Source organism: Prionailurus bengalensis, chromosome C1 (assembly GCF_016509475.1).
Source record: "Prionailurus bengalensis isolate Pbe53 chromosome C1, Fcat_Pben_1.1_paternal_pri, whole genome shotgun sequence".
NCBI lineage: Eukaryota > Metazoa > Chordata > Mammalia > Carnivora > Felidae > Prionailurus > Prionailurus bengalensis.
Window position 1 is genome coordinate 33,385,799 of NC_057345.1, and position 22,049 is coordinate 33,407,847.

Genomic DNA, 22,049 nt, shown 5'->3' on the forward strand with positions numbered 1-22,049 from the left:
TCGCAGATCTCCATGTCACCTGGTCCCGAGTGGCTCCTCAGTTCCCATCCGCTCAGCCTCTCAGCACGACTGCCCCCTGCTCACCCCTCCTCCAGGAGCCACTGCCATCGGCCCCCCGGGGACGCTGTCCCTTTCGGTTCCCCTGCTCGCAGCTGGCCCCCCATCCTCTGTTGGGTCCCGCCGCCCCACCAGGCTCAGTCTTCTGCCTCTTCCTGTCTACGCTGACCTCAGCCTCCCTGCTTTGAACACCGTCCACGGCCGTGATGGCTCCCGAAGTTTTGGCCCCTCCCTCTTCCTCTCCCTAAACTGTCCAACCGCCTCATTGGCATTTCTGCTTCGAGGCCCAACAGGCTCCTCGAACTCCAGCGTAACACTCGTAACACCGGGCTCCCGGTTCCATGCCCAGCGCCATCTCTCCACAGTCTCCCTGTCAGGGGGAAGTGGCTCCATTCTTCCAAGTGCTGGAAGCCTTCATGATGTTCCATGATGTTCCTTCTTCTCACACCACCGACCCACCAGCAACTCCTGCGGGCTCTACTTCAAAAATGGGTCCAGAACCTGCTCGCTTCCACCACCTTCACCGCCGGCACCCTGATCCACATTACCCTCCCCTCCCCCACTGAGGACTGCCGCAGTCTCTTCATCTGGTCCTTGCCCCAAAGCCCCTCCTCCACATACACCCTTCACCGAGGCCTTGGCAAGGTCAGCAGATGCTGTCACTCCTCCGAGGGCTTCTGTCTCACTGAGTCACGGCCCAAGCGTCCACGGTGACCGACGAGGCCCGTCCCATTGGCCGTCCTTCTTGCCTACTCTGTGCTATGTTGGCCTCCTTGCCCTGCCCCTGCCTCCTCTGGGCCTGACTCACTTTCTTTCCTACCTTGAAAGGTCACACACACATGCGGGAGCACATGCACACACGTTTACACGTTTGTTACCTGTCTCCCCCCATTAAAATAGAAGCTCTGTGAGGCCAGGGACTTGTTTGCTACTGTATTTCCAGCACAGGCACTTCGCTGGCGCTCAGGACATCACTCCTGGTTGAGTAAATACATGAGAACTCAGAGTGCAGCTTCCCAAACTCCATACCCCACAGCATCTCAAGCCCAGGAGGAGAGACGGGCTTGTGGCCAGGGGAGCCGTCTGCTCCTTGTCTCCCGGAGGTGTGCGTTGTCCTGCACACGAAGGCCCTGAGGTACGGGGACTCTGAGGCCAGACGGCAGAGCAGGACGCATGTGGCTGACATGGAGGCATCACGCCAGAGCACTGCTGACCAGCTGGTCGCTGCCAGAGAGGGATTAATAATAATCCCTACCATTCATCCAGAGCATTCCAGTGTACGAAGTGCTGTCACAGCCGATACCGAACCCGGGCCACACAACTGCCAGGAGGTGGGCAGAGCGAGCACCGGGGTCCCCATTGTACCGATGACAGCTCTGAGGTTAAGTGTCTGGCCCAAGGCTGCACAAGAAGTGGCCGAGCCGGGCCCTGAGCCAGGCGTCCCCACATGGCACCGGAGCTGTATCCTGCCCAGAGCGATCTTTATCAAGTGAAAGTTCTACAGCAGGTGGACATATTTCGACCCTCCGAATAAACTACTGAGTAAAAAAAAAAAACCCCACAAATCATTTATTCTTTGGTTGTCTACACAGACACTTAAATACCGTAGTGCTGTCATGTGGCTGCCTGTGCAGGCCTCCAGGGGCGGCTCGGGGCCTGCGTCCCGAGCCCACAGCCGGGTCCAGAGGAGAGAGGGCCGTCCTGCCATGTCCACTTCGGGGAGCAGTAGCACCGTGCGGATAGCCGTGAGCAGGGTCCCGTTGGCCGGGCAGCAGACGGAACCTTCTCACTGCTCCGCAGCCCCCAGGGGCCGGCCGGTCCAGGGCGCAGGACGTTTACTCCAGGTGGGTCTGGCCACCCACCCACAGTGAGCCGGACGCCGTCAGAGCTCATCCCTGCGCCCAGCCTCACCGCCAGAGAGAGACTCCTCGACGGGCTGGGGGGGCCCCTCCTGGGGGAGGACCATCTCTTCGGGGTTGAAGAGCATCTTCACCAGGTCATCCGCTTGCACCCTGTCCTACAAGGACAGACCCGCCTATTCAGAGAGGCCTCGGGACCAGGCACTCCCCTCTCTCAGGCGCTACTCGCCCGAGAACAAGAAAGTCTTCCTCCCTGGCTTCTGAGCTCCCCTCCTTCCCAACAGCTCCTCTCTGGGCAGACAGCTGGGGTGCTGCCCAGCCAGGGAGTCAAGCACCAGGATCGTGGCCGATCCTGGCATCCCTGACCTACAGCCCCGTTTACAAGTAAGGAAGAAGGGCCGGGGAGGACAAGGAGACGTGGCCACGGTGACACATCGCTGGAGGGAGGGGCCTCTGTGGACTCAAGGCCTGGGACTCTTGTCATGTCTAAGCCACTGGCAATGAGACGGGAAGGTGGGAGCAGAACCCGAGCCCTTCCAGGAACAGACCACAGCGGTACCAAGTGCTCTCACCCGCTCGCTGTGCCGGGCGTCCAACGTGAACCACAGGGCGATGGCACAGCGCTGGCCTCTGGTGACAGCCCTCACTCCGTGCGGGTTTTCGGTGCCTGAAGAGAACCCCACAGCCCTTCCGCACTGGGGCTGTACTTCTGCCTGAAGGAGACACAAAGTGTGGGATGGTGGGGTGGTACATGGCATGGAGACTGCAACCTGTCTTCAGAAGGGACGCGGGATCATCAGGGTCCGGGACCAAGGGTAGTTCCTCAGCCTGGTTTCCCAAAGACCAGAGCTGGAGAGGTGGCCATTCAGAGGAGTAGGTGACACATCTCAAAGCCCCCCGCCCCCCGCTTGAGGAGGGGAGCCCTGGCCGCCGGGCCCATGGCGCTTTGGGCGTTTCTGTCTCCCAGGGATGGGGACAAGGGCATACTCACTGTCACAGTCTTGGCGTCTAGTTCAGTGAAATAGAAGGTTCCTCCATCGAAGTCTCCATTTAGATAAAGAATAGCACTGGGAACAACAGACAGCGTCTTGCCAAGGGCCTCCTCCTCCTCCCCACCCTCCCTTCCCCTCCCTTCCCTGCCCTTCCCCTCCCTCAACAACCCACAGCTCCAGTTCCTTCATCTCCAGGTGCTCTCAACCAGCAGCTGGAGGATGGCTTCATGGAAAGAGAGCCTTCTAGACCCTTCTCTGAAGCCTCAAACATGACCCCAGCCTTCCCACCCCTCTACCCTCACTCCAGAGAATCCGCTGTCCTTCTCATGACACCACACTGGAATGACCCCCTAACTGACCTCCTAGCCAGAGGGCGTGGGGACAGGGATTGCATTCTGGGGACAGCTGGGCCCACAGCTCCGTGTGCATGTGTGTTGGGGAGGGGGACAGCTGTCACCTGTAGTCCCGGAAGGTGTAGGCGGGGGGCTCCTTGATGCATACGAGGGCCTCGGCGTTCAGGATGCAGTTGTCCACGTGGACTGGGTGGCTGCTGTCCTTCCTCTCAGCCTGTGCCTCTGGGGCCGGGGTAACGCACATTAACGCGGGGACACCTCAGGAGACACTGCAGCTCTCCTGTTGGCATGGGGGGGGTACTTCCCCAAATGTGTCTGGGTCTATGGAAATGGCCAATGAACTAGGGGGGTCTCTGGCTCAGCCACCAGCCCAGAGGCCAGGACAAATCTGCAGGTTTCCCAGGAAGGTTCTTGGTGGGGCAAACAGGTGCAGCAAGTAGGGTCAGGAGGCTCTAACCAAGGGGCAGGTTCTGGGCTGAGCTGCACGACCCTAGCTTTCTGGCTACAATACAAAACAGGAACCCCCAGGTAAGTAAAAATGAGGAGTCAGGAGGGTGGTAGGATGCAGGCAGGGTACGGGGAGACTCCATATGCAGTGGGAGACAAGGTGAGGACGGCATGGAGGGGGAACAGATAGGAGCAAAGGTAAAGAGTTAGCAGGGTGCCTGGGTGGCTCAGTCGGTTGAGCGTCTGACTTTGGCTCAGGTCATGATCTCACGGTTAGTGGGTTCGAGCCCTGTGTGGGGCTCTGTGTTGACAGCTCAGAGCCTGGAGCTTGCTTCAGATTCTATGTCTCCCTCTCCCTCTCTCTCTCAATCAATCAATCAATCAATCAATCAAAAGGTAAAGAGTTAGTCTCAGTAGGGCTTTGCAGGTGGAGGAGCCATGCAGGAGGAAGGTCGTGAAAGAGAACAGACGGCACGTACTCTAGGACGCCAGGCAAGCACGCACATCACACGGAGCCACTGCCCCCAGCGCAAATGTCTGGCATGCCCTGAGCAGGCTGGTGGCCCTGTCAGGTCACCATAGATTCCTCCTACTTGTCCCCACCTGTGCAGCCAGTCATCAGGCCCTGTCCCTCCACCTCCTACACCCCCCTCGTGTCTTCCCTTCTCTTTACTCCCAACACCACCTGCCAGCTCTAGGCCTTTGTCCTCACCCACCCAGGTCACGGCTGACCGGCTTTCCTCCCTCTGGCTTGATCCATGCCCTCCGAATCTCTCAACACAAAGCAGCAAAACTAACCTTGTAAAAAAGAGGTCTCACCGAGTCCTTCCTGCTTGAGGACCCTTCCCAGCTTTCCACTGCCCATGTCCCCAGCTTGGGATGCCGTGACACATATAGTTGTGTATCTGACACATTCCTTTGGGTGTGTCCAGATTTTGATAGAAATCCAAACCTTCCGGGGGAGAGTAAAGCTCTCTAATCCCTACCACCTAGCCACAGTGCATCAGTGCGGAGAGCCTCTGAAGGCTGTGGCACGACAGATCTAGCTGTAGGCCACGTGTGACCCCCGCCCCCCTCCACGGGCACTGGCCATCCCTCACCCCTCCTCAGGACAGCAAAAGGGATAGAAGAGAGGGCGAGTGGGCAAGGAATGACCTTGAATGTGCTCTGACTTGGTTTTTGTTTTTGTTTTAAAGATTTTATTTTTAAGTAATCTCTACACCCACTGTGGGGCTTGAACTTACAATCAAGAGCTGCATGCTTGGGGTTCCTGGGAGGCTCAGTCAGTTAAGCATCTGACTTTGGCTTAGGTCATGATCTCACGGTTTGTGAGTTCAAGCCCCGCATTGGGTGAGCTTGAGTTTTGGGCTCTGCGCTGACAGTGCAGAGTGTATGTGGGATTTTCTCTCCCTCTGGGATTCTCCTCTCTCCCTCTCTCTGCCCCTCCCTCACTTGTGCACTCTTTCTTTCTCTCAAAAAAGAAAAAAAAAGAGTTGTACGCTCTGACTGAGCCAGCTGGGTGCTCCTTAATCTTCCTTGATTTATAAAATTAGATCTCTCACAGATTTGGTATTTAACAGGTGGTGATGGAGAACTTGCAACTTAGCTCATGACTGATCTACACACCTGTACGTCCAACACCACTGCTGAGAACCAATGGCCTACAGGATGAAAACCAAGTCCTGAATGTAGTTCTCCATAATCTGGCTTCTGAAGGCCTCCCCAGTCTTATCTGACTACCCCAACTTCACCCCCACTCCCCAGAAACGGCCACTTTCTTAGCCCCATCACCAGATTGTCCAATGCCTGCCCTCGTTTGCACATGCTGTTCTCTCTGGCTTAAACAACCTCTCATCACCTGCGCACTCCACAGCTCCTATTCATCCTGCACAACTGTCATCACCTCCTCCGGGAAGCCCTCCTGTCCTCCCAGTTGACTGTAACTTCCTGGGCTGCACTGATCGCACTGGGCTGCCACTTTCTGGTTCCCCAACTAGGATGAAAAGGACCTTGTCCTGTTCCTCCCCACGTCCTCGGCACCAATGCCAGGGCACAGAGCGTGTGCGGTGAGAGCGGCAGGGATGGAGAAGGCCCACCTTCGATGGCGGTGCGGCACACCAGGTGGGAGTAGGAGAAGTAGAGGGGGGTGTCCAGGCGGAAGTAGGACTCCATGACGCGCCGCACCTTCTCGGTCACGTTGTAGTACAGGTGGGCGCTCTGCAGGGGAACCTTCCCTTCCTGTCCCAGCTGCCAAGGAGACCAGTGGTCGGCTGCCCTGAACGCCCGTCTGTGGGCTGACGGGACCCACCGAGGCAACAGGCCCCCCTCCCTGTCCCTCGCCCAAAGTGCCAACGCTGCACCCACGCACAACGGCCCCCCAGTGTTACACCCGCCCCTCCTCCACCCTTCTCTTTATGAACAGTTTGTGCAGCCCTTCAGAAAGCACTCTCCCGGCTCTGGACACCGGTCAGTCTTGCTGCCTCGCTCTGATCACACTGAGTTTACTAGCCAGGCCTCAACAGTCCACCTCCCTCAACTTAATTCATCCTGTGACAGGCAGACACCTTCACCTTTCCTGCCGCCACCCCCAACTCTCCCCTCTCCCAAAGCCTGAGCGTCCCCTCTCCCCATCCCCCACACTCTTAGAACACTGAGTATCGGTTTTACCTTGAGGGCCTTGAAGACAGTGACTCCATAGAACTTTTCACTGGGGGTGTGTGGGGAGGTCTGACCCCGGTAGCCATCTCCTGAGGTCGCTGCTGCCTACAAGGCCCAAAACACAGGACGTAGACAGGGCAGCTGGGGTGGTTAAGGGTGAGCAGTGAGGGGCACTGGTGCAGGGGAGGCTGGGCCTTGGGGTGAAGGCGCGGTCACCGGGTTTCCCTTACGTTGGTAAGTCTCTGCAGCTCTCGGCACTCATCATCGGAGATGACACCATCCATCACCACCCTCTGGGAACCATTCAAGACTTTGGAGTTCATGGTGAGACTGATGCCTTCGTAGAGCAGGGGGCCACCTGCAAAGCAGTCACGAGACTGGGCTGAGACCTGCAGCAGTTCTGTCCAGACACTCTCCATTGGATGGGGATAGAAATTCCAGGTGTTTCCAGGTCGCCAGAGAAACCTCCTACTCGGTCACTTCCAAAGGTGGGGTGGCCAGGAGGACAGAACTTGGAGCTGACAAGACAGAAGAGCCAAGCGCTAGTCCTGGCTCCCCTCCCAAACAGTTGTTGGTTCTTGGGCCTTTGCCAATAAGGAAACATCACCAACACGTTCCTAAGACCATGAGCCCCAGAATCAGAAAGAACATGCTTATTAGCTGTGTGACCTTAGCAAGTTACTTAACCTCCCTGAGCTCTAATTTCCTCATCTGGAAAATAGCATCTACCTAAGTCTGATGCTTGTTTGATGTAAGAGAACAACAAGGCAAATTGAAAACCTAGCACAGGGGCGCCTGGGTGGTTCAGTCAGTTAAGCGTCTGACTTCAGCTCAGGTCATGATCTCACAGTTTGTGAGTTCAAGCCCTGCGTTGGGCTCTGTGCTGACAGCTCAGGGCCTGGAGCCAGCTTCTGATTCTGCATCTCCCTCTCTCTCTCTCTCTGCCCCTCCACCACTCACGCTCTGTCTCTCTCTCTCTCTCAAACATAAACATAAAATTTTTTTTAAAGGGGAGCGGCTAAATTAGCCGCCCTGTTTCAAAAAACAAAAACAAAAACAAAAACAAAAAACGAGCACAATCCCTGGCACATAGTTAATGCTCAAAACTTTAGTTCCCATCATATCATTGTCACCAGCAGCAGCGGTATTTATTTACAATGGGGACTTCCATCTGCCCAACCCACCCCCCCAGGCAGTTATGAGGATCCAAAGAAACAATAGAGTGAAAACGTAGGAATGCTGGGCCAATTCTTTTCATATGCTAATCTTGTTAAATTAACCACTGTCAACTTAAGCCACAGCGGAGCAAAGGCCAACCTTCTCTTCTATTTCTCGTGGCCTCCCTCCATGCTGGGGACCCACTGGAGACGCAATTCAATTCCATCTATTTACTGAGGCTGCACTGTGTGCCCGGCCCCCGCGAGGGTCTCACACCTGAAGGTGGCACCTCTTCCAACAATTATGCACACGGGCAGACCTCGTGCAAGCACAGAGAAGGCTCCCAAGGAAGCTCAAAAGGAAGACAGAGGGGATCCTCAGGGCTGGGAGTTTAAGAAAGGCTTTGTGGACAGAGATGATGGGCGGGCCCTGGGAGGAGGGACAGGCTGGCAGATGAACAGAAGGTATAAGCAGGGGAAGAGCTCAACATGAGGTGAAAGGGGCAGGCAGGGTGGGTAGGGGCAAGGTCCTTGAATTTGGAAGACTGGTCTAGCCACGTGGCAGGGGAGGGGAAGGACAGACCAAGGAGGGACAGGAGTGCTCTGACAGCACCGGGGCCTGCAGCACCAGCACCGGGAGAGGAGAGGCCTAGGGAGACAGGTGAGGAAAAGCAGTTTCAGTGCAGGTTGACGGGGGCAGAGCCCTCGGATCTGGAGGCTTGGTAACTGGGTACATGATGGAAGCGGTGTGTGTGTGTGGGGGGGGGGGGGACAGGATGAGGTCTGTGCTGTAAACACTGACTGCAGTGAGCTGAACCAGCATTGCAGTGACAACAGGAATCCTATCTCTTAACCAAAGACCAATCGTCAGTGCCCCTTCTGGGTGGAAGTCCTGGTGAGTTAAAAAGGGCACCAGGCGAGGGTAAGCCTGGCACAGGTCCTGGGGCTGGTCAGCTTGCGCAAGGACACCAGCTTGCTGTGTACATGATAGCCGCAGACCCCCAGGCTCTGACCTCTCACCTTCCCGGGTCAGCCTGCTCACATCCAGCGACTCCTTGGTCTTCTCCTCCACCAGGGTCTCAATCTCCTTCATGAGGTTTCCGATCTCCTGGGAGATGCGGACGGCTGTTTCCCTTTCGGACCTGTGAGCACGGCCACCCTGAGCACTGTGTTCTGGGGCCACCCTGGCTCCCACCCCAGCCTCCCAGCCTGGACCAGCCCACCCCCCTGCCAGGAGTTCACATCTGCCTGGGCTCAGGAAGCCTCGAGTGCCTCATCAGGCCGGTCCAGCCATGCAGTTTCTTCAGGGGCCTCACTTTTGTTTCTCTTGCAATCTTTTGGGAATCACCTCTTCTGGAGTCCATGAATCCTAAAAGCAGATCAGGAGAAAGATCAACACTGTAGAGCGACCTGCATCCTCCTCCAAGGTCTCTGTGCGTAGATTAGGGCCTACGGGAGGACTCGCCTCATCGCCTGCCTCCTCTCAGGAGGTAAAGGGAGGTGTGGGAGCCGGAGTCACCCCTGGCTGCCCAGAACTCCCCTTTGTCTTCCTCTGCCTCTCATCCACAGGTTTCACAGATCCCATGTCTGGCTCAGGCCCCTGATGGTTTTTGCCCAGAGTCACACAGTTAGCCCCCTCACCCCCAGCTCCTGCATCCTGGCTCACCGGGTCAACAAAGGGAATTCCGAAAACATCGTAAGCGAAGAAGAGCAGTTCTTTCTCCAGCAGGCTGCGCTGTCGGTACTCCCGGGCACTCTGAGGAAAAGGAGTGGAAGGAAGGCCCTGGAACTCAGTCCAGTTAGCTCTGCAGCAGGGGTGGGGAGGGGGGAGTCCAACCCCACATTCTGCGCTGTTGCTCCCTGCGTGACCCGAGACTCCTCTCCCACTCCCACTAGTACTAGTGTGTCTGTTCTCCAGCACCTCTGTGCTCCGGGTTCCTCTGGCCTGGCGCAAGCAACGCCTCTGAGGGTGGCATAAGGCCCCCTGCCTCCCCCCATTAATCTCCGAGACAGGAAATCTGATGATTCTCAGGAGATGGGGAAATATTCCTCAAAGAAGGAGAGTTCTTTCTGGACTTCCATAGGGGTTCAATTGCTGAGGCAGGAGACCTAGGTGCTCCGTGACCCATGTGTTATCACTTAACCTTTACAGCCACCTTTGAAGTTGACAGTATTCATTTTAGAGACAAAGACGCTGAGGAGCAGAGGGGATATGTGACTTGTTTAAGGTGACACTATAGGAAATGGAGCAGGGACCGACATTCAGACCCAGGTCTTCCCCATCCTGAAGCCCATGTGATTTTGGTTAGGCCCCTGCCTCCTCTCAGACTCTGAGCAGACCGGATCCCTCCCGGAGTCCCACGGCTGCAGCTACAACAGCAGGGTCTGGCCTTCCGGCCCTCCCCACACATGCTCACAGAGAGGGCTTACCCAGGGCAGAGAAACTAAGTACCTTCCAGGGTCACATCTCTCCCTAGGTGCCCTGCTAGCCTCCAAGCAGCAGAAGGAGGAAAAAAAAAAAAAGAAAAAGAAGACACCATCAATTGAAAGAAAAGATGAGGGGAGTAAGGAAAGTGTTAACAAGACATCAATGAGTTCTACATCATCTATCATATTTACCCAACGTGGAGATGGAAATTTTCTCCTAAGGAGTTTAAGTGGTTCACCAAGTTCTAGATACCCAGCTAGGTGTGTTCTCCCATTTAACCCTCTCCCACAGCTCTATGAGGCTCCTAGGAAGCAAATCCCACTCCTATATCTATTCACTCGGCAATGATTTGTGGAATATCAGCTATGAGACAGGAACTGTGCCAGCCCTGGGGTAACGCAGGGCCAGAACTGGGTCACCACCCCCAGCCACAGGCCACTGTGCGAGTCAGCCCATCTCCTGGAGCCAGAATGTTCTCATCTGTAATGTGGGAGAATAGCGCCCCCTACCAGGGCTGCTGCGGTGATTAAATGAGATGATGGGTGTGAACCACACAGCACAGTGCGTGGCCTGGGACAGGGCTCAGCAAATGCTAGTTACCTTCTTTCCAGAAAGGAAAGTTCTAGTTAAAAGTGGTTTATTTTCTCCCTCTGCTCCAAACTCACTAATACGACTATAAGTGGAGGGAAAAGGGTCTTAACTGAACAAGACAAAGGCACCTGAAGCAGCACCCTCTCAAATGAGACGGTCCCCACCTAGTGGCCAAAGAGGACAACTACAAGGTCGGTTCTCCACAGGAGAGGGGATTGCAAGAGAAGGGTTATTTCTTTTTTTTTTTTTTTTAATTTTTTTAACGTTTTATTTATTTTTGAGACAGGGAGAGACAGAGCATGAACAGGGGAGGGTCAGAGAGAGGGAGATACAGAATCTGAAACAGGCTCCAGGCTCTGAGCTGTCAGCACAGAGCCCGACGCAGGCCTCGAACTCACGGACCGCGAGATCATGACCTGAGCGGAAGTCGGCCGCTTAACCAACTGAGCCACCCAGGCGCCTCGAGAAGGGTTATTTCTATTAGAGACTCGGGATTCCAGAGCCAGGAAGGAAGAACCTTGCTTTTTTTCCTTCAGGGCAAGCTGGTGGCCCTACCTCACCATATGAGAATCAAATGAAACAAAAGCTGTGGAAGAATTTTTCAGACTAAATGCCACACACATCGGAAGAGTGGTTATTTTCAACAGTAAGCTCCGCAACAGCCACAATGGGAAGTTGGCTACTGCCTCATTCTCTGCCTCCTTCTCCTGGTGAACAGGGGAGAATTTAGCTACCTGGGGCTGGAGGACAGACAGGGCAGACCTGTGAGGAAAGCGCCCTGCTCCACCTGTATGTACCTGAGTTAGGTAGGCAGCACCACTCATGTGTCTCCAAAGCTGGAAGTTTGGTTCTAATTAGATGGGAAGATGGAGCAGTGAACCATTCTGCCATCGCCACTTCCTATTCCACCTAGACAGTTCCTTCCTCCAGCCACTGCCTCCCTCGGCCCAGCAGCCCCCCTCTGCCTTGCCACCGTAGCCCTGTACTGGTCTCCTGCTTCTAGCTCCTTCCTGTTCTGAGCCTTGCACCGTGTCAGCTGGTCGGGCTACTGTTTAAATCCCTTCGCGCACCCACCACTGTCTGCCTTATGGAATAGAGGCCAAGGTCCTGGGAAGGCACTCAAGACCCTTCAAAATCTGATCCTCCCAGGCCTCGTTGTCTGTAACTCCCCAGTATCATCTTCCATTTATGTAGGACAATCGTCCAGGTTGTTTGGACATGCTGTTCTTCATCTAAAAGGCCCTTCCTTTCCTCATTCACCTGCTGAAGGCTTTTAAAACCAAATGTCAATGGCACTCCCTCTTGTGAAGTCTTCCGTGACTTGTCAGTCGATTATTTCCTTTTTTTTTTCAATTTGAGAGAGCGAGAGAGGGCACATCATCAGGGGAGAAGGGGAGAGGGAGAGAGAGAGAGAGGGAAAATTTGAAGCAGGGTCCACACTCTGCATGAAGCCCAATGCAGGTCTCGATGCCATGACCCTGGGATCATGACTTGAGCCAAAATCAAGAATCGGATGCTCAACGGACTGAGCCACCCAGGCGGCCCAGTCGATTATTTCTCTTCCATGATTCCACTACAGCTTGCATACGTATCCACTATTAGATTTACTACGGTAGTCTGTAAATTTTGGATTAAATGCCTTTCTGTATCATCAGTGCCCTAAGGTTGTGCTTTAGATGGCATTCAAGGGGCACTTGGGTGGCTCAGTCGGTTAAGTGTCTGACTTCAGCTCAGGTCATGATCTCACGGCTTGCGGGTTCGAGCCCCGCGTCAGGCTTTGAGCTGACAGCTCAGAGCCTGGAGCCTGCTTCAGATTCTGTGTCTCCCTCTCTCTCTGCCCCTCCCCTGCTCGTGCTGTCTCTCTCTCTCAAAAATAAACATTAAAAAAATTTAGATGGCATTCAAAAAGACACGAAAGTAATACATTATAGTGACTCCAGCTCAGGTTATGATCTCACAGTTCATGGGACTGAGCCCCATGTTGGGCTCTGTGCTGACAGTGTGGAGACTGCTTGGGATTCTCTCTCCCTGCCTCTCCTCTCTCTCTGTGTCTCAAAATAAATAAATATTAAAAAAATTTTAATGTGTATTTATTTTGAGAGAGAGATACAGTGTGAGCAGGGGAGGGGCAGAGAGAGAAGGAAGCACAGAATCCGAAGCAGTCTCTGAGCTGTCAGCACAGAGCCCGAAGTGGGGCTCAAACCCATGAACTGTGAGATCATGATCTGAGCCAAAGTCGGACACTCAACCAACTGAGCCACCCAGGCGCCCCATCAAAATAAATAAATATTAAAAAAATCCCACATGTGTAGCTATAAGAAATCCACAAAGTGCCAACAGCCATAAATACAAACATTTTGGTCTCTCTCCCTACCCAGGACCTGTAGGCCCATTCCTTGGGGGTAATTTGACGAACAATTTCTCATCAATCTGTCTAAAAAGTGTACAGTTTAAAAAATACCTATGTGTTTTAAAAAACACAAATAGGATAGAATATAACTATAGATCTCTTTTGTTTTCCTTACCTAAAACAGTCTCATGGAGACAATTTCACAGTGGTGCATAGTAATCTGCTCATGCAATAAACAGGTGTCAAGTATACCATTGAACAGATGTACTGCCTTTACGTAGACAGTTCCCAAACTGACGGCATTTAGCGTGGTTCGGTTGGTTGCTTTCAGTGGCAAGGTTCTGATGCGCATCTGTGCCCGCTTACCTCTGCATACCGGGGCAACTCTGCTGCGGGCCAAATCTCTGGCGGTAGAATCGCCAGTTAAACGAACAGTCCCACCGACAGTCCCGCCAGCGGCGCGGGAGTGTGCTTGCTTTTGCACCCCCTACATTTGTCCCAGAGATTTGGTGCATAAGCAAATGGGTTCCCTCTAGAGTAACAGTAGCTTTTGGCATCTGTTTGAAAAACTGGTCCAAAGTTACTTTTACACAGTATGTAGACGGGGTTTGCTTGAGAGGAGCCAGCAGGACACAGGCGACAGGCTCGCCGTCCTAAGTCTCACTCATTCTCCTGTTCTGAAACCAGGGATCGTTCCTGCAGTGACAGGCCACCCCCTATTTCAAGAGATGGCTGAGGTAAGAGGTGAGGAAACTGGCCACTGGCTGCTTGTGTCATATACCATCAGTAAGGCCCTCATGATGCTACCTGTCCACAAAATATCTGGGAGATATTTGTGCCTGTTGGCTTACAAAGTGCATTTATACTCAGTATGTCATTTGACCCTCACGCCCATCTCGTGTTAAAGAAAGAGTAAGAACCACAATCCCATTCTATGGAAGGAAAACCCGAGACTCAGAGGGGCCATGCCATGTGCCTGAGATCCCACACGACATGCAGAAGTTTATACAGCTAGTAACTAGAGGAGCAGGTGCTTGAGCCCAGACTAGTGACTTCAAATCCAACTCACCGTTCTGGGCTCAAGAAGAGGGTCCAGGGTGTGTGCAAGGCGTATGTGAAAATATCAAGGATCATAGTATCACATTTCACTAAGTTTAAAAACAGAGAACTTTCTATGTTTCTAAGTGCAAAAATAATACCATTCGCTGAAGGGAATTTAGAAAATATAAATGGGCAAGATACAAACATCACCCATATTCCACCACCTAGAAATAACCCACCACCTAGAAATGACCACTGAGCATGTCAGAGAGTTTCACTTTGGTCACTGGGTCTGCTTGGGAGGGAGTCGGGCATAGTGCTGAGAGAGGGAGAGCTCAGCTCACACAATGGCAGAAAGAAGGGACAGGGAGGAAACGGAGGCAAGAAAATAGGTGAGTGAAAAAAGAGTTTAGCTTGCAGTAAAAAAACGATAGATGTTGGCCAAACAGTATCAAGTCTCAAAGCAGAGGTGCCAAGAAAGGGGAAAAGGGGTGCCCGCATTGCAATTCTGTTTTTCTTTTACGACTCAGACAACAGACTTCGGGGCCCCGATCGCACCGAGAGGCTGTTCCCTTGTTCCTGAGTGACAAGTGCATTAGTGCCCTCACACCTCCCTGTCCAAGCAGTGCCAGACCGCACCCCCCCCCCCAACCCCCTTCTGCCCTCTGGTCTGGGTTCGGCTCGCAGCTGCCAGAGCTAAGGCAATCTCTCACCTCACGGGGGCCAATGGATCTGGCTGGTTCTTCTCCAAGCATGGCTGTGTAGTAGGCCAGATTCTGGTTCATCACCTCATCGTTGGGGAAGAAGAGGAGGTAGGTCTTGGCACATTCAATAGCCTGTGTATAATTCCCAACTGCAGAGCAAAAAAAGAGACGGCTGGGAAGAAAGGGTCTAATCCTGGGTACCAAGAACCACTGATGCCGAGTCTCAGTGCAGCTCGAGGCGGTGATGGCACACAAGATGGCCCTGCTACCTAACACAGCTGCTTGATCTGAGGGGGAAATTCTAGAATAAGAACAGAAGTTACATAAATACAGAATATAGAATTGATTTAAGATGCTCAACATCCTCAGGCCTGCCTAATGTTTAAAAATTTTTTTTTAAATGTTTTATTTATTTTTGAGAAAGAGAGAGAGAGAGAGAGCATGAATGAGGGTGGGGGGCAGAAAGAGAGGGAGACACAGAATTTGAAGCAGGCTCCAGGCCCTGAGCTTCAGCAGGGCTTGAACTCATGAGCTGTGAGATCATGACCTGAGCCGCCGCTCAGGCCTGCCTAATGTTGAATGCCCACATCTTTGACACTTCATAAGTAATTTAAACACTACCCTCACATGAGACCAATTTCACGAACATCCCCATCTTCCTACTTTCTTTTCCCTACATATTTTCAGAAGATGGGGACAGACCAGTAGCAGATTGCCTCTCTGACAGGACAGTTCTCACGCACATGTGTTGGTCTCCCCAACTCAACTAATAAACATTTTATACTCGGGCCGCCTGGCTGGCTCAGTCAGAAGAGCATGCGACTCTTGATCTCAGGGTCGTGCATTCAAGCCCGTAGAGATTTCTTAAAATAAGCAAAATTAAAAAACAAACAAACAACAAAACACTAGATGCCTATCTTCTAAAAAAAAAAAAAGAAAAATAAATAAACAATTTATGCTCTTGAGTGTGTGGTGATGCTTAGCACACAGAAGGAACTCAGGAAAGATCTGCTCATTGCTGCTTGTTTGGATACTGGCAGTCCCCTGCCCGGAGCATCAGCACTGTCCTAAGGAGAAGGGCTGGAAAATGTCCTGTGAACTGGTTTAAATGGCAGTAATGGTAGTATATACCCTTGCCTTTGCTCTACCTTAACTCAGATGGGAAATCAGGTTATAAATGTTATAGAAGGGAGGAGAGAGGTCCTAGGTCCTCTCCCAGCTTTGCCGGTTGCTGGCCTGGGCTCCTGGGGCCAGTCCCTTGTCACAAAGCACCCAGGGGTCACCTGGCTGGGTGCCTCCCAGAGTCACAGTGAGAAGCCAAACATGTTGAAGCAGCACAGGGGCCATCGTCCCTGCCTACCTTGCTTTGGACATTCTACTGAAAAGCAGCAGAGAAGGAAGAAAGTCGCTCTTACTGTTATAGTAGGCAAACTGCAGATAATTATAATGTGATGGGAGGAAGTCTTCAAAGGGCTTCTCTCGGCTTGGGTGGGAAGCCAGCTCCGTGACGCAGTTCTGCTTACAGCTGAGGACCTGGATGTAATGATCTGAAAGGAATCAGAGGGGTAGTAACCATCAGGTCGACCTTCAGGATTCAAATTCTGGTGAAGATGAACACGTTCAAGCGAAGGGAACTTTCAGGCCCATCCTCAGACGGCGGGGATTGAGGCGGAAGACGCCGTGTGCGCCTCGTCAACCCGTGGCCCTGGGAGCCCCCGGGCGGCAGGCGAGGGCAGGCCAGCGGCCGCGCACCTGCGATGGCCTGGAAGAGGTCCGCGTTGTACTCCAGGTAGTTGTAGCCGTCATAGTCGTACGGCCCCTCGCAGAGCGCGCGGCACTCCGCGTCCGCCACCGAGTACTCTCGCAGCGCCGCCTCCAGGTGGGCCACGGCTTCGTGCGGCTGCTCCTCCGAGTAGAGCCGCACTCCCAGCCGGAACTCGTGCTACTGGGAGGAAGGGGGGACTCAACGGCGGGCCGCACCCAGCCCCTGGCCCTCGTGCCCCCACCCCCACCCCTGGCCACCTGCACCTGCGTCCTCATGGCCTGCCTCGGGTTAGGGACGCAAAACGGTGGCTGCTACTCAGTGGAGGCCTTTCGTAAACGGCCTTCACAGGTTTCTCTGGACACTCCAAAGCATTTAACTCAATCTCGATAAAAGATACACGGGAGTTCGTTGCAATTTTCTTGTACTTTTCTATAGGGATAATAGTGTTCAAAATAAAGATTTAATGAAAAAGAACTCTTAGATGCTAGAATGAGGTCTGTGCCGATGGCAGCCACCTTTCCAGCATAAGGGGTGATGTGGGCTGCAGATGACTGTAGAATGGGTTTTGCTATCTGTGACACATAGCTCCCATTCATTTTCTCTTTACAAAATGCTATTAGCATCGCAGATAATGTCTCTTGTGGGACATGGATTTCTGCTAAACAAATAGAATAAGATCATCAAGGAACATTGCACCACTTATTGTAGTGAAAGCAAAAACCTACACAGTAGATTAATACAATTATGCAAAAAATGGACTGTCATGCAACCATTAAAAATTGTATTTTCAAAGAAAATCTGAAGCCATGAGAGAAGCCTCATGATATAGTGTCAGTTCAAAAAGGATTTTGAAAAATACGTATACAACATGATACCAAATTAGGTTAAAAAATTAAGATATAGTGGAGGTGCCTGGGGGCCGAGTTGGTTAAGCATCCAACTCTTGGTTTTGGCTCAGGTCCTGATCTCATGGGTTGTGGGATTAAGTCCTGGATCTGGCTCTGTACTGACAGTGTGAAGCCTGCTTGGGATTCTCTCTCTCCCTCTCTGTCCTTCTCTGACTTGTGCTCTCTTTCTCTTTCAAAATAAATAAATAAACATTAAAAAAAATTAAGATATAGAAGACTTTAAAAATAGGCTAAAATATGAACTACTGGTTTTCTTTTTTTTTTTATTTTTTTAATGTTTATTTATTTTTGAGACAGAGAGAGAGAGAGAGAGAAAGACAGAGTGTGAGCAAGGATGGGCAGAGAGAAATGGAGACACAGACTCCAAAGCAGGCTCCAGGCTCCAAGCTGTCAGCACAGAGCCAGACACGGGTATCAAACCCATGAGCTGTGAGATCATGACCTGAGCCAAAGTCGGATGCTTAGTTGACTGAGCCACCCAGGTGCCCTGAACTACTGGTTTTGTTAAGATGGCAGTATCATAGATGATTACTTTCTCCTTTGTACTTATCTGCATTTTTCTAGTGTTGTACAATGAACATTTACTACTTCTGTAATCAGAAAACAAGCCTAGTAAAAGTCACTTTAATAAAAAAAGAGAGAGGGGGGGTGCCTCGGTGGCTCTCCATCAGGTAAGCATCCGACTTCGGCTCAGGTCATGATCTCACGGTTCATGGGTTCGAGCCCCGCGTCGGGCTCTGTGCTCACAGCTTGGAGCCTGGAGCCTGCTTCGGATTCTGTGTCTCCCCCCCCTCTCTCTGCCCCTCCCCCGTTCATGCTCTGTCTCTCAAAAGTAAACAAACATTAAAAAAAATTAAAAATAATAAAAATAGAGAGAGAGAAAGGGACAAAGTTTTTTTCACCATATGGGGTTTGGCCTCAAGATCCTTGAAGTCAGCCTCCTTCACCCCAGACATGGTTTGGTAATAGTCCAGATTCTGCCGCATCTCCATGTGTTCAGGATTGCCCACGAAGAAGGTATGTGCAGCTGCTACTGCTTTCTCCAGCTTGTTTATCTAAGAATAAAGCACAAGAACATAATCCTCACATCCAAGCCCTGAAGGTTTGTGTCCAAATGCACAGTCCACGGTAAACAGGAAATCCCAGCTTTCCTGAGCCATCCACTCAAACAGTATGCTCTAGACCTTGCCAGCCGCAGAAAACACACCTATTACAGGAACTACATACCAGAAATTAGGAGCACAGAGCCCTGGGCAGAATTAGCCTTTCTCAAATCAGGCGTAGCAGTTCCCCAAATCATTGGAGGTGAAACCTTCAATAGTGTAAACATTCTATTTTTATTTATTTTTTAATTTTTTATATTTCTATATATTGTTTAATGTTTACTTATTTTTGAGAGATAGAGACAGAGAACAAGCAGGGGAGAGGCAGAGAGAGAGGGAGACACAGAATCTAAAGCAGGCTCCAGGCTCTGAGCTGTCAGCACAGAGCCCAACACGGGGTCTGAACCCATGAACTGCGAGATCATGACCTAAGCTGAAGTCAGACACTTAACCGACTGAGACACCCAGGCACTGCTAAACATTCTATTTTTAAACAAAGGTCATATTGTGGGGGGAATGCTATGGAAGATTGACTGCCCAAATAATATATTCTCAAGATTCAGATGTGGCAACTGAGCTGAAAAATGTGTAACGCTTCAAGAATTTAGTAGTAGAGGAGAAAGAACAGTTAACAACGACGCCGTGTCTAAGGATTTCCTTAGAAGATACTTTTCTTTTTCTTGCATAAAATAGAATCAAGTGTTTTTGACACATTCAAGGAAAAGATGAGTGACTGAAAAATCCTAAGGTCTTATGCAAAATCCAGACATGGCATCTTCTGACTCAAAGGCTGGGGCTCATGAGGTTAAAACAAGTGGTTATATTGAAACCTGAGGAGAAAAAATTGTGCTACATGCCACAATAATGCCCATAGCAATGGACTCAAGCATATCCGTGTTACACAGTTTCCTATGTAGAAGCTAAAATAAATCACTGATGATCTAATGATTAACATGGGCTTAAGTGTCAGACAGATCTGTGACAAAGCTAGGTTTAATCAGTCACTTGCTGGGGCTTTAGATCAGTCACTTAAAGTTTACTCTCTAAATCCAGTCCCCTAATCTGTCATCTGCAGATAGCACTCACTAACTCACAGGGTTGTTGGGAATGTTACACAAGGTGATATACATGCAGCTTCTAATACATGGAGCTGGGCACATACGAAGTGCTCAATAAATGTTAGCCGGTATAATCAATATCCTAAAAATTTTTTCCTTTTCCTCTTACCATCAGAACTAGTAAATGCACATTAGATAAGGAGTTGGCCCTGGCTCTGACCCTAAAATAGCTAGGTAACCTAGGGTCAATGATCGCTATCTCTGTACCTGTTTTGTTAATTGTACAGTTAGAAATTCTCCCATGCCTGTCGCCTTTATGGATTTATTCTCCCACTGTTATCTTTCTACATTGCTCGTGCATTTTCTCGTTCTCTCTTATCTTCTCTCTCCACCCCCAGTCCTACTTTACTAAGCACCAAGGCACCTAATTTCCTTCTCTCGTGTGGACAACCCACACTCATCTCCTAATGGTTAGCCCCGCCACCTCTTTCTCCTTCTCCCAAGGCTTATTCCACCTTCCAGAAATAGCATTCTAAAACCTGACACTGGCTCCTGAAGCCTGCAGAATTCTGAGTCTGGCCTCACTTTACCTGGAATGGCCATTCTTCCTCTCCTCTAGTGAGATTTAGGACTGACTTCAATTGTCAACTCTTCTTTCAGCCTCCCTGGTTTCTCTGAGACAAAGCTAGGTTCTCCCTCCTTTGTGCTCCCACAGCCCTATGTACATACCTTTTTTAGCGTCTTCTATAGTGATTCTTAATAGGGAAGCGATAGGAAACAAAACAATGGAAAGTTAAGCATTTCAATGACCTGTACAAGAACTGGAATGTAGTAGGTATTCAGGAAACATTTGTCAAAGAATTTTTGAAAGTGCTGTTAAGTGACACGACCAAAGACATGACCCACTTATTTTGGTTTCAAATACAGTACTTTCCCAAGTAACAAGGAGGAAGGGAACAGAATTGTGTAAGCAAAATGCTTGTGGAGAGGTGGAAGTCTGGTCTCCACAGTTCTCTTAAGTCTCTCTTTAGGTGGAATTGAAGGTCTGTGAAACTATGGATATAATAAATATGCAGCACAGCTCCTCCTTCTTTGTTTCCCCCCAATAAAATGGGCCTAATAATAGCACCTACCTTACAGGATATTGACAAGATCTGGGCAAATAAATCGATAAACACAAAGTTCTTAAAATAGCGTCTGGAACAATGTGCTGGCTATCATCACCACCACCACCACCACCACGCAAGCCAGGGACGCTCCAAATCCATGGATACACTTGGTCTTAAGCCACTCTGGAATTCCTAAAAATACTCATTTTCTTTGAAAACCTGACAATAGCCAGAGGGTCCCCCCACAGCCTTAGTGGCTAGACAGCCCCTACTGGCGACGTGGCAAACTCACGTCCTGAAAGAGAGCTGCAGTAATCGTGTGGCAGGAAAAGCATCACTGAACAACGAACCGGAAGGAAGATACTGTAGAAAGGTCCTAGCTTCTCACTGGGACACTTACAATGAAATCCGGAGAGACCCAAGCTGCCGCTTTAGTTCCCTCTAGGAGGCCTCCCGGGGAATACAAGGCCAAGGTTTGCTTGGTCGTGCCTTAACCCCACGCTGGACCTTTGGGGTTACCATCTGCCTGTGCGAACCTGGCGTAGCAGGTCTTCGGGCAGGGTCCCTCTTCTCCCTGGGTCCGAGGAGAGAGCTCCCCGGCCAGGAGGCCACCTTCCCTCTCCGCGGATACTTCCCCGGCCCCCCAGGTTCGCCCGGGTCATCTGCAACCACGCCCAGAAGGATCCCTGCCGCCCAGGGCCGGACAGGTCTGCACCTTGAAGTAGGCGACCTGCAGGTAGTTGTAAGGGCTCCGCTTGCGGAACTCCAACTCCAGCTCCTCGCTGAGCGAGTGGGCGGCCGGCGGCCCGAGGCAGCGGCGCAGGCAGGCGGCACGACGCAGCAGGCCCCCAAAGAAGCGCAGGTCGTGCAGGGCGGCGGCGCCCGAGGCCTGCGCCAGGCTCGGGGACGAGTCGGGGTCCAGCTCCCACGGGAGGTCGGCGGCACACCGGGTGCGGCAGCGCAGGCGAAGGGCGCGCAGGGCGGCCCTCGAGCGAAGCGCCCGCTCCATGCTCAGGACCACCCCAGCCCAGTCCCCGCGCGCGTAGGCCGCGGTCCCCTCCGCGAAGAGCAGATCAGGCGCAGGCATGTCCCATCCCGTCTCGGACTCGACCTCGGCCCGGGAGGCAGCGGCGGCAATCGCCAGCAGTGTGGTCAGCAGCCTCAGAGCGCGTGTAGCCATTGCCGCCTCAGACCTAACGGGACAGCCTGCCACCCGCCACGGAGGCCGGAGTCCCACCCCCGAGGAGCCCCGCCCACCACGTCCCTCCCCTCCCCGCCCCTTCCCTGAGTGGAGCCCCGCCTCCCAAGCCCGGTGGCGCATGCCCACGAACGTTGCACTGCCCTTTTTGGCTTTCCCTAAGCCAGCACCCCGCCCCTCAGCAGAGCCTACGGCGTCAGCTGGAGCCCCGCCTCCGGGTTCAGGCGGTGCCCCTCAGCCCTGATGGCCAATGGCCAGGGAACACGGAAGC

General features: G+C 52.1%; 1 protein-coding gene across 1 annotated transcript; it reads right to left on the reverse strand.

Annotated features, from left to right (window-relative positions):
* Nucleotides 1–1,609: 1,609 nt before the first annotated feature.
* On the reverse strand, nt 1,610–21,826 carry P3H1 (prolyl 3-hydroxylase 1). The gene is made up of 15 exons (XM_043574625.1): nt 21,296–21,826; nt 18,213–18,365; nt 16,390–16,579; nt 16,053–16,184; nt 14,647–14,786; nt 9,190–9,279; nt 8,840–8,892; nt 8,544–8,665; nt 6,597–6,724; nt 6,376–6,471; nt 5,805–5,955; nt 3,366–3,483; nt 2,908–2,983; nt 2,489–2,629; nt 1,610–2,074 (listed from the first exon to the last, which is right to left on the reverse strand). The coding sequence occupies exons 1-15, from the start codon at nt 21,758–21,760 to the stop codon at nt 1,940–1,942; spliced, it is 2,190 nt and encodes a 729-aa protein (XP_043430560.1). The 5' UTR covers nt 21,761–21,826; the 3' UTR covers nt 1,610–1,939.
* Nucleotides 21,827–22,049: the final 223 nt, after the last annotated feature.

Bases quoted from the DNA above. Each gene is read 5' to 3' on its own strand.
- P3H1 (XM_043574625.1), bottom strand. From the start codon at position 21,760: ATGGCTACACGCGCTCTGAGGCTGCTGACCACACTGCTGGCGATTGCC. The intron at 18,366-21,295 runs GTGCAGACCTGT...CTTTATTCTTAG, and splicing joins TGCAGGTCGCCTACTTCAAG to ATAAACAAGCTGGAGAAAGC. The intron at 2,630-2,907 runs GTGAGTATGCCC...TGTCTCCTTCAG, and splicing joins TAGACGCCAAGACTGTGACA to GCAGAAGTACAGCCCCAGTG.